The 13,466-nt window shown below is 32.2% G+C and overlaps 1 protein-coding gene across 14 annotated transcripts in view; it reads left to right on the forward strand.

Moving 5' to 3' along the window:
* AKAP13 (A-kinase anchoring protein 13) overlaps nucleotides 1–13,466 on the forward strand; it is a 359,098-nt gene that overhangs the window by 298,055 nt on the left and 47,577 nt on the right. For 10 of the 14 annotated variants that reach the window (XR_004232435.1, XM_031955550.1, XM_031955552.1 and 7 more), the window contains 4 exons: nucleotides 1,348–1,473; nucleotides 3,757–3,799; nucleotides 5,526–5,658; nucleotides 12,334–12,508. Coding sequence is in view for 13 of the 14 variants with exons in the window: in XM_031955550.1 (XP_031811410.1) it covers nucleotides 1,348–1,473; nucleotides 3,757–3,799; nucleotides 5,526–5,658; nucleotides 12,334–12,508 (477 nt within the window). In the remaining variant the exon portion in view is untranslated. The remainder of the gene's footprint in view (nucleotides 1–1,347; nucleotides 1,474–3,756; nucleotides 3,800–5,525; nucleotides 5,659–12,333; nucleotides 12,509–13,466) is intronic. The other 4 variants (XM_031955554.1, XM_031955555.1, XM_031955556.1 and 1 more) reach the window with 1 other exon arrangement.

A 13,466-nucleotide genomic window follows, 5' to 3' on the forward strand; every position in this document is an offset into this window, starting at 1 on the left:
TTTTTTTTCTTTCTGCTTTTTTATCCATAAATGCCTGTATGTGCAATGATCAGATCATTTCATTGTAACCTAGTTACTTAAAGAATTGGAAGTTAGAAGCATTGATAACTGTAGATACAAGCACTAAAAAACAAATGTGTTCACTCTTGAAAAATCTTTAAGGCAATATGAATATGCGTGTCTATATGAACATATATATACCTGCATTTTAAAAACATTTTATTTATATATATATATATATATGTACACACGCATACACACACATACATGCATATATTTTTAAATGTTTCTTTATATCCATACATGTGTATATATGTAACTATAATTTTATGTGTGTGTGTGTGTGTGTGTGTGTATATATATATATATATATATATATATATATATATATATATAGTGTGTATGCACTTGTGCATATATGACATATATATAGATATATGTATATATCTATATCTATATACACACGTGTATGTGAGTGTATGTGTAAAATAGATATTTATGCCTAACTGCATAGGAGTGGACCATATATAAATGCACATAGACTTTTTAAATTTTCAAAGGAAAGGGGTAAGTCCAATCTGGAGAGTGCTAACCTCTTTAAGTTAATATTATTTAAAATATTTTTTTAATTTCTCCATGTGACCTCCAGATGAGCCCACTGATCTTACCTGCTTAGTGTTCCATGAAGTGAGATTTCCTATTTAATTCTAATATAACCTATGTATGATTTACATTTTGAGTCATATTTTTTTAACATCACTTGGCCCCAAAGAGTTTTAGAATCTTTCTATCTTAACTTCTTCTTCCCTCTCCTTCAAATGCCTATTGGATAACAGAGCAGCACACTGCAGGGCAGAATTTTAAATGGAAGAATGGAGAAATGTCCCCATGTTTAATGAAACATGAATTTTAGAGATTCTTAATCTTTTAGTATCATGAACCCAAAATGGATTTGTTTAAGCATTGTAGTGAAGTCTGTAGCCTCCATCTTAGAATAATATTTTTAACTGCAAAGAGTGCATAGAACTACAAAGGAAACTTATCATTTTGAAATATAATTAATTTTTTTAAAGTCATGAACCCCCAGGTTATGAGTTGCCATTCTAAAAAACTCAGGCAAATCTGAGTTTGTTCCTTCATAATGTTACCTAAGAAAGGGTTGATCTTGGATTTCAGAAAAAAGAAAAAAAAAGAACACACAAACACTGTCATTTTTTAAATGACTTGGACTTCAGATTTTGTGTGCTTTTTTTTTGGTTTGTTTTTTGATGTACATTTTGGCTACCTTTTTTTTTGCTAGCATGTTTTTACACATGCTCTAATATCTTCTGTTAACCTACTCCTCAGAGGTCCAGGAGCAGATACAGCTCACAAAGTGGATTTCCTTCTCCATCAGCATCTCTCCACTTCTTAAGTCTAAAACTGTCTTTTATCTTGGCTCTTCTTCCAGTGATGAAGAGGAGAAGTTGCATAGTAAGTAAGCAACTTTAATGTTCAACAGCTCTTTTGTAGGGACTGGCCATCTCTGTCAATGCTGTGGATGTTGTAACTTAGAATAGGAGCTCTCTTAACTTTTCTGTCCTTTGCATGTCATCTGGGAAGTTTACAGCCTAAGCCACTTGTTTTCATGCTTTATTTTGAAAATTAGATGAAACAGTTATCATCTTTGTGCTCATCCTATAGCTCACTGATTTCATGACATTTTTGTGTAAATTCAGGTTCTGGAAAATAAGATCCTCCTTAACTCCAGATACTTCCAAAGATACTGAGGAATAAATAACCTTTAAGTGTCATTTTTTTTTATTTCTAATCATAAGTACTAACCCACAAAGTTGTTGGTTTGTTTTTTGTTTTAAATTCGACCATATATAATAATAAAATATCCTACTTTCACTTATGTTTTTTCCATAATGAGAGAAGAGGTTTTTTTTTCTTTCCCTTCATGAGACTATTTCAAGTAAAGTACTTTACTTTGGGGTCAAACTATTGATTTGTTTGATGTACATTTTTATTTTCCTCATTTGTCTCTCAAAACTTGGAGTTAGTTTTTTTTTTTTCTTTTTCCTCCCACAGGTAAGCTATAATTTACAGATAAATAAATCTTTACCAGATAGTACCTAGTTGATAGGTTTCACAAGGCCTGATATTAGCATACTTGTTAATTAGGAGGAAGACAGCTTTACCCTTATGAGTCTTATTACAGATTGTTAAAGAGAGGACTAAATGATTAGGCCCTTTTTTTGCAAAAATTCTGTTTGTAATATAACAAAATTACCTCTCATTGGGAGCACTCATTTATATCTTGAAGTGATTTAATAAAATACTTTCAGTTTCTCATAACTGATGTTCTTGAGTTAAGTGATCTGTTTGCTCTTCATTCTAAATTTCAACCTTATTAAAATATCATCCAAATTTTTAAGTTTAATACTTTTTGGTCCAATTTTCTCTGTCAACACAGTTTTCTTATATGATAGCTTGTTTTTCTCTTTGGTAGTCACTGACTCACTCTTTCTCATAGTTGGGGAGTTTTGTGATTTAGAGTTTGTAGTTTGAAAAAAGTGTTTGTGGAAGTATCTACATGGAACGATCTGGTAATAGTGATTATTCATAAGTCTTCTCTACTAAAGATGGCAGCTTATTATAGCAGAAAGACTTGAGGCCATTACAGACCCCATTTGGCATCTTAGCTTTCACACTTAATAACAACTGTGTAGTTTGGGGCAAATTGCTTACATTTTCTGTAAATCTCAGTTGCCTAATTTACAAATAGTGATAATAACATTGATAACTTGTGAGGTTTGCCTGAGAAAATGTTTGTAAAGGCCTTTGTAAAGATAAAAGTGCTATATATCTCCTATTAGCATTTTATTCTACCTTTCTCTACTACCTCTTTGGAATTCTAGCTTTCACACACTTCTGTAATTTTAGGCAAATCCCATTTCCAAGGTCTTTGATGGAGACGGGGGGGGGGGGGGGCGCAAAAATCTCTTGGGTGTCTAGAAATTGTTTAAAAGTTCTTTGTACAGGGTCTCCTATTTTTATATCCAGTTTCTAAAATGTGTTAGACACTAGAGCTGTGACTAGCAAAAATATGGTGTGATTTTTTCCCCCAAGTAATCTTTGAAAATTTTAAATTTCATTCACAGTGAGGTAAGATTCAATTGGCAAATTGTTACTCAGAATCTAATTTAAGAGGTGTATTTGCCTATGTTATTGCAAAAAATGAACTGAGCATATTATCTCTACTTGTGTGTATTATAGAAAAGAAATTTATAAAAAATGTACATTTAAACATTGAAATTATACATTATGTTGTATGATTGTAACCTTTTTACCATATTATCCCTGAAAATGTAATAATAAGAAATAATACTTATGTTCAATTTAACTGCTCTGATTTCTGAATATCACTAAAAACAGACAAGTAAATCCTTCCTGTTACAGAAAATAAAAGGTACAGTTTTTGGATCTTCTGAAGATTTTTTAAACATCTGTATTGTAAAATTTTCACAATATCCTTGATTAGGTATTTTTTGTGCTACTTTGTCACAGATGACAATGCACAGCTGTCACTCTTCATCATTGCCATCACTTAAATTTTTTTGGTTAATTCCTTCCCCTTGCATGTTGAGACAAAAAGGCATCAGATACTGAATTTCAACATACTAATTCCTAATGCTGCCTTGATTCTGTCTTTGTCATATTAATTGTAGGATATCTTGTTTTCTAACTTCTTTTTTCCTGTGTCTTTTTCAGATTCACGAGCCTTCCTCAATACCAGTGCTAATTTAACTGAAAGGTATTATATATTTCTTTTTGTTATTCTTTTTCCTGAAATGACTTTCCAGAAATTCTGATATTGTTAGGTTAGTTTGGGGCATACCATGAAGAATTGGCACCTCAAAGCAATTGTCTCTCTCTAATCAGGTATATATATTATAAGATGCTAATTCACAATAGTAGAATTTAGTAAATCTTTATATCATCAATATTTCCTTGTTTTCTTAAATCTTTTTTTTATTTAAAAAAATTTGCTCTGAGCCATTTGAACCCACAAATGTCATCAAAATTTATTTTTTTTTTGTTTTATGAAGATCTGTAGAATCATACACACAGAGAATAGTCTGATAGGTTTTTATTCTGTAATTATTGTATATAAATACATGTAGTCCTACCACCTTGTAAAGTGTATATTTCTCAGTTCTAATTACTCGGCTTCCATACACCTGCAAATGTGACATATCACTGCATCCTACTCAGTAGACAGGAAATAACTGTTCTTTCTGCTTACTTTTTAATCCTTATTTTCAAATTACTGAAGTTAGTTTTGAATACAAAAAATTTAAGAATACATCTTAACTATAACTATTTTACAAAAATTTTCCTTTTACAGAGAATTCTATAATGCCTTACTGTAATCTTTGTATTTTTATTTTTCTTCTCTTTGATATCTTTTATTTTTGAGTCCTAGGACATCTAGGGAAATGGTCATACTTTTTTTTTCTCTCCTTTGAAATAAAATAGTTGTTACTTTGGATTGTTTTTTTTTTTTTTTTTTCCCCATGTTCTCTACTGGGGAAGGGGAGGGAGTAAGCAGGATTCTTTGGGATGTAAAAAAAATCATTTATTAATAGAAATGGATATGATATGATGATGCCAAAGATAAAGATTTCAGCTACACATAAAAACTACCTTTGAATTCCTTATTTTCCTTTTCAAATCTGGCCTATTATGTTGTCTCACACTAAGAGGGGGAAAAAAAACAAACTTTCATTTAATCTCAGTCAACAGTACCACCCATTGTAAACAAAACAGTGATAGAGATTTCAATTCCTCTCTCAGGAAGTTTACTGTACAATCTGTCTTACAGTTAGCTCAGCATTTATCATCAAGTCTTAATTCATTAACTATAGATTTTGGATTCACTTCTGACTGACAGTTGATCAAAATTAAGTCCTTATAAAATATCCAGTAGAGGAAGCCATATTTGTCAGTATTTTATATGTAATTATACTTGTGGATAAACAAGAAAAATCTAACAAAAACTATCATTTGGTCATTTGAAAGATAATATTTTGAATTAGTACATCATTAGAATCTGATCAAATTAAAATCTAGGATACCCAATAACATGGTTTGTTTTATGACTTTTTTTGACTAGAACTATGATTGCTAGATTTAGAAGAAAACCAAAAAATATATATTTATACCACATAAATGCAATCATTATTTCATTGTAGTAAAGTAGTACTGAAATATTCATTACTTATTAAGAATAGGAATTCATTTTTCAGCAGCAGAGGGCACTATAGCATATATTCTATCCTAATTTTCAAACATTTTATGCAAATATCTCTAGCTTCTCTCTACTAGCTGATTTTGCATCTTTTTAATATAAAATTATGAATCATTTGAGCTGTGATTAAAATAATAAGTGGCAGAATAGGATCATATGGGAAAAATTTAGATGAGAAAAGGCTCACATATTATTTCCTTTTTTAAGATGATTTTTTTTTTCCTTTTAGTGTAACTGAACAGGCCTTTAGCTTTGCTCCACAAAGCCCTTCCAAGAAAGATTTTGAAGGAAAAAGTGGAACAAAAGTCAGTCGCACCTTCAGCTATATCAAGAACAAAATGTCCAGCAGTAAGAAGAGCAAAGTAAGTGACTCCCTGGTACCCACTTGTTCTTGTATTCTGCATAGAATTCCTTAGGGACAGTCATATGTGACCTGATCACTTAAATCAGACATCAGGAGATTGTAGTTATAATATGCAGATTAAAGATTGCATAACATTAGGATGAGGATGGGGGAAAAAATTCAGAGATACCATCTGAAAGCTCTTTTTCCAAAATGGATAATATAATAGGCTTGTGTATAAGTTGAGTCAGAAGAATTGTAATGAAGTCAGTGGCACTGGATTAAAAGACACTTGAGGATTTCCTGTAGTTTGATAGCATTGGGATGTATTTAATATTTTAATTGAACATCTGCAACTATGAAATAAGATTTCTCAGGACATCACAAGGACTTAGAAAATTGGCTGGTGTAATGTGATTTATTTTATTTTTACTCTTGGGCCCCAAGGAAATAGTGCCAGTTTCAGTAACTTAGTGTTTTCAAAATACTGAAAGCCAAAAATAAAGAGTAATTTAATTTATTTGCAATTTTCCCTGGTTATCCATAGGTAGAAATCATGTGGGGAAAAATACCTTACTAATGGAATTTCTGCTCTATTTCTATTACCCTACTCACAAATTCCTCCAGAAATCTAGTTAGGAGATTTATTTGCAAAATCCTTAAGTTGGTTCAATTATCAATCTTAGTTTGTCTGAGGAGAGAAGTGACCTCCAAAACAAATGGGTCTCCCACTTAGATGGAACTCTGTAGTCAAAAGGCAAGAACTTACGTATCTGTACATTAAATCTCTGCTGAATGGTTCCTAGTCTTGAATTTGTAGATTTGTGGAGATGCAGCCACCAAATCTGCCTCTTTTTCATAGTTTTTAATAAAAGATACAGAACTCCAAGAATAGCTTTACTTTTTGTTCATAAAAAGCAAAAGAAAATGATTCAAATTACATCCTCATGCTTCTTTTGTAACCACATGAATAATAATGATGATGATGATAGCTAACAGTTAAATAGTGCTTATTATGTTCTAGGTATTGTATTCTCTTCATTGATCCTCAAGGGAAGTTGGTGCTGTTAACCCCATTTTTCAAATGGGAAAACTGATACAAATAGATTAAGTGACTTACCCAGGGTAATACAACTAATCAGTGCCTGAGTCTACCTGACTTCAGGCTCAACACCTTCAGGCTCAGCACTATCTACTGAGCCGCCTAGAAAAGCAGAAAACCGGTGAAATGGGGGCAAAGAACTGTCCTAGATAATAAAAATTATCAAATGTTGTCTACATACTTGGCTATAATTTTCATTTAAAAAAGTAAGACTTAAAGAGGGGACTATATCTTCATAAGAATATTGATAGTAGACTAGAGAACAGGGCCTGTTATTCAGCCCAGTAGCCAAATGACTGGAAAACGTAACCTGAAAATGCCCTTCCAACAGGTCTAGATGTGAAGAGAGATCTCTTATTTTATGTTACCTGTTGAGTGCCTTGTCATTACTGTGCCCTTCTCCTTGCAATTGGTAAGAAAAGTTTAAAGTTTGAAACAATAGCAGATAATACAAGGCAGATTCTAGAGCCAGAAAACTTGAGTTTCTTTTACTCCAATGACTTATTTTTCAAGTGAGGAAACAGTTCCAGAGAGTTGGAGGGATTAGCCTGGCCTTCTATAGCTAATTTAGTAGCAGAACCACGACTAGAACCAATTCTCTCTGAATTTTATCCTAATTTCTTTAAGATAAAAATCTCATTCCTCTTTACCATTGTTTTATACATAAAAGAATTGTAGTTAGGTGATTGAGAATAGGGGTTAGAGTAGTGGGGAGCATGAGGAGTTACACTAGAATGAAGTATGTGTCATCTCTGATGGAAACCATTTAAGTAAATAAGACTTTAGTTGACCTATTGACTTGCTGGAAGTTACTCCATTATTGTGCAATTGACTTAAGTTCCTCTTAGAGGTGTTGTCTCTCTTCACTGTGTGATCATCTGAGAGGCCAGGCTGCCTCAAGCAATGCAGCCTTAAACACAGTTGTAAAGAAAATACTTAGCTCAGGGTTTTAAACCCTTTCAGAATATTTTCAGACTCCTATATAGTCCTCTGTACACCAAGTGAATTCAAAAATTTGCAAAACATTGTTTTATAATTTACTTACTGACAAGCTCAGAGGTTGCCAGAAGTACTGCTACCTGTGAAATTCATTGTTGCCTTTTTTTTTTTTCACCCCAAGGAGTAGTTGATGATGGTAAGGATATGATTAGTAGATAATAGGACATTCTATAACTACCTGGGTGCTTTGCCATTTTGAGATCCCCCCCCTTCAGGAATTAAGAAATGAAAATAGGTTTGTCCAGAAGCAGAGACTTAATTTCCAACATAATAAAAAAGGAGCATTCCTTTTTCCAATCCAAGCAATGTAGTGGAAAATCGTGATCTAAATATCCCATGTTTGAGCCTGCTACTGATTTTCTGAATTGTAAGGAAGGTCACATCATTTGAATCACTTTTTAAATGGTTTTGTGTGGTTTTCCTTTTCTTTAGTCTATTTGAGATTTCTTTAATCACCTGTAAAATCAGTTTAAAAATAGCATGTTTTAACACTCTTTTGCAATGAGTAAAAATATTTAGTTTCAAAATTTTTCTTATCAACATATATAGTATTCATTAAGATTGTTTAAGATCACTAAGGGTGATTTGAAAATTTCTACTTAAAAGAGTCTTCATTTGATTTTCTTAAACAAATAATAAACAAAACTATGTTAATATGTAATCACATTTTTATTATCCTAATTTGATTTGCCGAATTTCAGAATCCTTAATATATTTCTTTGTGAATTGACAAAAACTGACAGTCATTAGAAAAAGCTTGAGATCTCAAAAAGGCAAGTAGCACTCTCAACAGGAAGTAGAACAGGAAGAAGACCCAATTACAGCTTCTGTTTTCTGTGATCTTTGAGAAAGAGTGCTACATACAGTTTCCTCCTGACTAATTTTACTTGAGTCAAAGTACTGAAAAACCTGTAACATCTGTTGGCAGTTTTTTAGACTTAAAAAAAAATCTGCATCCATCATAGTTCACTTTGGGTGAATCAGTTTTCTTCTCTACACTTAGAAGAGAAATCTCTACACTGACAGTAGAAAGATGAAAATTATGAAAAGACATTTTTAGTTAAAGTTAAAGTAAGATATTTGTGAGTAGAAGGTTGTAATACCAGCTCTCTCTCTCACTGAAACACTGGGAAATTTTAAGTCACTCTCACATGTTTTCCTAAAGAGGAATGAATGCCAGTAAGACTTGTAGGTACCTGGTTGTCACCCTAATGGATGAGTGAAATGATGCAGTAAAATCAGGCTGTCAGTATTAGAAGTAACCTTAGATATGATTCAGTTCAACCTCTTTATCTTACAAAGGAGGAAATTAAATCTGAGAAATCTAAAAAGACCAAGATTGCCCAGTGAGTCAATATAGAACCGAATTTCCTTTCTCCTAGTCCAGTTCTGTGCCCAAAGTAACACATTATCACTTTCTAAACCAGTGTTTAAATGTAGTAATAAATTCACTCATTCTTTCTCTCCTTTATTATGTTTACTGTGTGATAAAATTGCTCATCACAATCAAATGGGAGAGGTTTTCAGTTTTCCTGAATTGTGATCATTTGTGTTTTTTTAAAAAGGAAAAAAAATTACCTTTCTCCAATGGAATTTTGTTCTTCTCTTTTTAAATACTGTTAACTGTTTCTTAGGGAAGAAGTATTTTTTTTAAATTTCAAAATGTGGAAATTTGGCAGACAAAAAAGTTAAGTAATCATATGAAAAGTCAGACTTAAAAAAAAAAAGATTATTCCTTTTCCAAAGCCAGATGATTCATCAAGAGGATTCCTAAGGGAATTATTGGTTTTATAAAATGAAGCATTTGGTTCAGAGATTTTTTAAAAAGTGATCATTAGCACAGTAGTGTTTTAAAAAAAACATGGGAATCTTTCCTTGCTTGAGAGATATTAGGGAAAATTTGTTTTGTTTCATTTCTCATATCACTTTTAAATATTGTTACTAGCAGCATCCAAATAGTTAAGATTGTCTTCAAGGAAACAGGCTGTTATCAACCCTCCCTCTGTCTCTTTCTCAACCAGTCTCTGGCTTCCTCTTATACTTTCACTAATGGCAGCTTGAAGTCGTTCTGCTCCGTCCTGTAGACATGAGCGCCTCCTCCTTAGGGATCAAATTTCCTATCCTTAGGGGAGAATTATGTCGGTAAAGTGGGGTCGGTTTCATGAAGTCCCTCTCATAACAGTGAGATTTATAGGACCAAAACATGGGGAGGTAAGAGCCTGACTTTTTTTTTTTAACACAAAAATCTAATAAGCAAACACAGAAAGGGAAGACATGAAGCTTGGGTTTTCCGAATCTTGGAAGAAAACTAATCTTTGGGGGAGTATCAGAAAAAATAGAGGGTGAAGAAACTAATTTTTAAAGTTTGAATACTACTGCAGCATTACAAAAATGTAAATAGCTAGCTGCCATCTCAAATAAGAATGTCTTATCATTCTTGGAGAATGCTTTTTTTTGTTGTTGTTTCGACATTGGCATGTGGCATAACCCTAAAAAAGTAAAATTGTGGGGAAAGAGGAAAATTCTATAAAGTGATACCATTTTAAAAGTTGATTTTCATGATGTTTATGTGTATAGTAGAAATTGCTTTTTTTTTTCCACACCAGAGCAGTTTCCTGTTTTGTAACTGAAGTAATTTATCTTTTTCTTTTTTTTTTTTTAAATTCACATTGCATTCTTATTCATAGTTTGTTCCATGGTACCACTAGACCCTCTAAAGTTCTGCTAAATGAACTCTAATAATTGGGAAAGAAATTTATCTAGATCATATGCCTTAAGTTTTGTAGTGTTTTTAACTTACACTTTTGGTAAAATATCCACTTAGATGTTTTAGCAAAACAATTTCAGTATTGGAGGGGGGTGTAATTAAAATAAAAACTATAATACATCTATTTGGAGTTCTGTTGTGGCACATAACAGATTATCTTTAAACTCATTAATTCCCATATAACTGCCATCGAAGCTCATTCGTATTATTCAAATTCGATTGTAATCTAAGAAATATTATATATATTAGATAATCATTAGTTTGTCTAGTTGAGTGTTCTCTTTCTGACAATAACATCATATAAAATTTCCTAGCAATAGTATGGATGCCTTCATTGTGTCAACCTCAGAAAGTCATAATTCTATGTTATAAGTTATTGTTGTCCTAGAATAACCTGTTAGAAAAGTTAATTTCTCTTTTCAAATTTCCTCCTCATTTTGGTGGTGAGCATTATGAAAAAAACTTCTTTGGTCACATTCTTCCATTATTTTGAATTTTGGGTGAAATATATAATCTTATAGTTCAAGGTCTTTTAAAGGTACCATCAATTCTAAAAATCATTTAATTGCCTTTCTCTTGACCTTTCCCAAGAAAGTTTTTAAGGTGGAAAAAGCAGAACACTATTCAGAAATAGTCCAAGTGTAAATTTGTTTTGTGTTTTAAGCCAAAGGGAGAGGATATTGCTTTGTTATTAAAACTTTCTTGATGATGTTTGGCGTTTTGTTCTGTCTTTATATCAGTAAAGTAAGATCTAAAGAAGAAAAGAAGGGAAGGATAAAGGAGGTTACAAGTGAAAAAAATTTAAAGGATAATAATTTGCTACAACTAAAATTAAAAGACATCAACATAGACCTTAGGTGTTTTTCATAGTAATAGTTTTTCTTATAATGAAAATGTCCTTATTAGTATAATTGTAATAAAAGCCATTTTTCAATGCAAATTTGGGTCTGGCATCCAGTAGATTTCTTTTCAGTCCATTGCATCAGTGCCAAAGAAGATATATGCACAGAACAGATCCTTGTTATATTATCATTGTGTCTTTATATTGAAAGGAATTGTGTCTTTATTCTGAACTATAGTTGAAACTCAAAGAATTTTTCAAGTCTTAACTTTTCCAAGTCTAATACACATAACACCTTATGTGAAAGATTCAAGTGCAACAATTCCTTATATAACTTCATTTTGCTATGTGCACCTTATTCACTTTTGCCATCAAGGACTCAAGAATAGGAACCATCTCAAGTGCAGTCAGGCAGCAAATTTGGGAAATAACCCAAAATATCCTAAGACTTTATTAGTAAATTTGGTCTCCTTGTCCCTTCTCCATTTCTTCCTACCACTACAGTTGAATGCTAAAAACAAAAAAAAGTCTGCCTTCCCTATTTGGACATTATTTTCCAAAGGAAGGGACCAACTCCCAGTTGAAAGGAAAATTAAAAGGGAAAGTTTGGCCAATATAAAATCACTAGGTAGGTGATATCACCTTTGTACGTATTCTTTGTTGTTATTCAGTCATGTCTGACTCCTCATGAGCCCATTAGAGGTTTTAAAAATAATAGAGTGGTTTATCATTGCCTTTTCCAGCTTGTTTCACAGAGGCAAATAGGGTTAAATTAAATGATTTTATCCAGGATCATACATCTAGTAAGTATCTGAGACCAGATTTGAACTCAAGAAGATCAATAAAATCTCACTCCAAGCCCAGTGCTTTTTAAAAAATTTTTCTATAAAATATTTTCCAGACTTCTGCTGGCCTATTATCTTAAGGTATAAGTTGGTGAAAAAAAGCCATGTAATGTATAACTAACAACTCTTTGCTTTGGCAGGAGAAAGAGAAGGACAAAGACAAGATTAAGGAGAAAGATAAAGATTCCAGAGAGAAAGAAAAGGACAAGAAGATGTTGAATGGACATACATTTACTTCCATCCCTATTGTGGGACCAATCAATTGCAGCCAGTGTTTGAAAGCTTTCACTAACAAAGATGCTTACACATGTGCAAGTAAGCAGTTTGTCTTCTTTCTGAAATGACCTAGTATAAGGGAGATTGCTTGGGGAAGGAGGCTTCTTAGAGATTTTGTTTTGTTTTCTTACTTATTCGGTAATTACATAATTGAAGACTTTTTATACTTTATTTTTCTTCAAAAAGTTGTGCATTCTAATTGTTCCTTCATAACTTTAAAGAAAAACTGAAAATTTTACTAATTTACCATTTGCAAATGGTAACTACCAGTCTTCTCTGATTTGTTAATTTTAACATCTTCCCTAGTGTATGTATACCACAATGGCCTCCTGTTGTGTATTAAAATCTACCTTTAAGCTAAGATTAACTGCTGAGGGATTTCGGGTGTTTAGATATTACACTAACATATTAAGTCAAATTTTTATCCAGAGGAAAGAAAGAGACTTCACTTGCTAGTTGGGGAAAAAAAAACACATAGATTTTACTTTAGAGATTGTATTCCAGTAGAACTTACAACTAAGAAATATCTATTATTTACTTTTTGTTATCTGTTAATATGGTTACCAGCTAATACTTGACATGAAAACCAAGTTGGTTGTGTGTGGGAGCAATGGAAGAAGATATTCATGCTTGGGTAAGGAGATGCAGTGGTATGAGATTGATAATATAACTACAGCTTCTATGCAGAGTTGAAGTTTTCTAGTAACATCTGATCTTTGGAAACTTATGTTTAAGTCATTTCTCTTTATGTGTCCCTTTTTTGGCCTTGTAAAAAGACAAGTAAGTTGGCCTCAATTTTTTTGTTTTTGTAGATTAAATAATAATAATGTAAATAATAAGAGTTAAAATTGTAGCCCTTGTAAAATTTATGCTTAAAGGGCTTTGAATGGCTGCAAGCAAATTAAATTTACCTTTAAACTTAATCACAGTGAAGACTTAAGTGGTTGAAGTGAGAGTCTATTAAAAGATGCATATTAAGGAGTGATCTACTATTGCT

This window comes from Sarcophilus harrisii, chromosome 2 (genome assembly GCF_902635505.1).
Source record: "Sarcophilus harrisii chromosome 2, mSarHar1.11, whole genome shotgun sequence".
Classification (NCBI taxonomy): domain Eukaryota; kingdom Metazoa; phylum Chordata; class Mammalia; order Dasyuromorphia; family Dasyuridae; genus Sarcophilus; species Sarcophilus harrisii.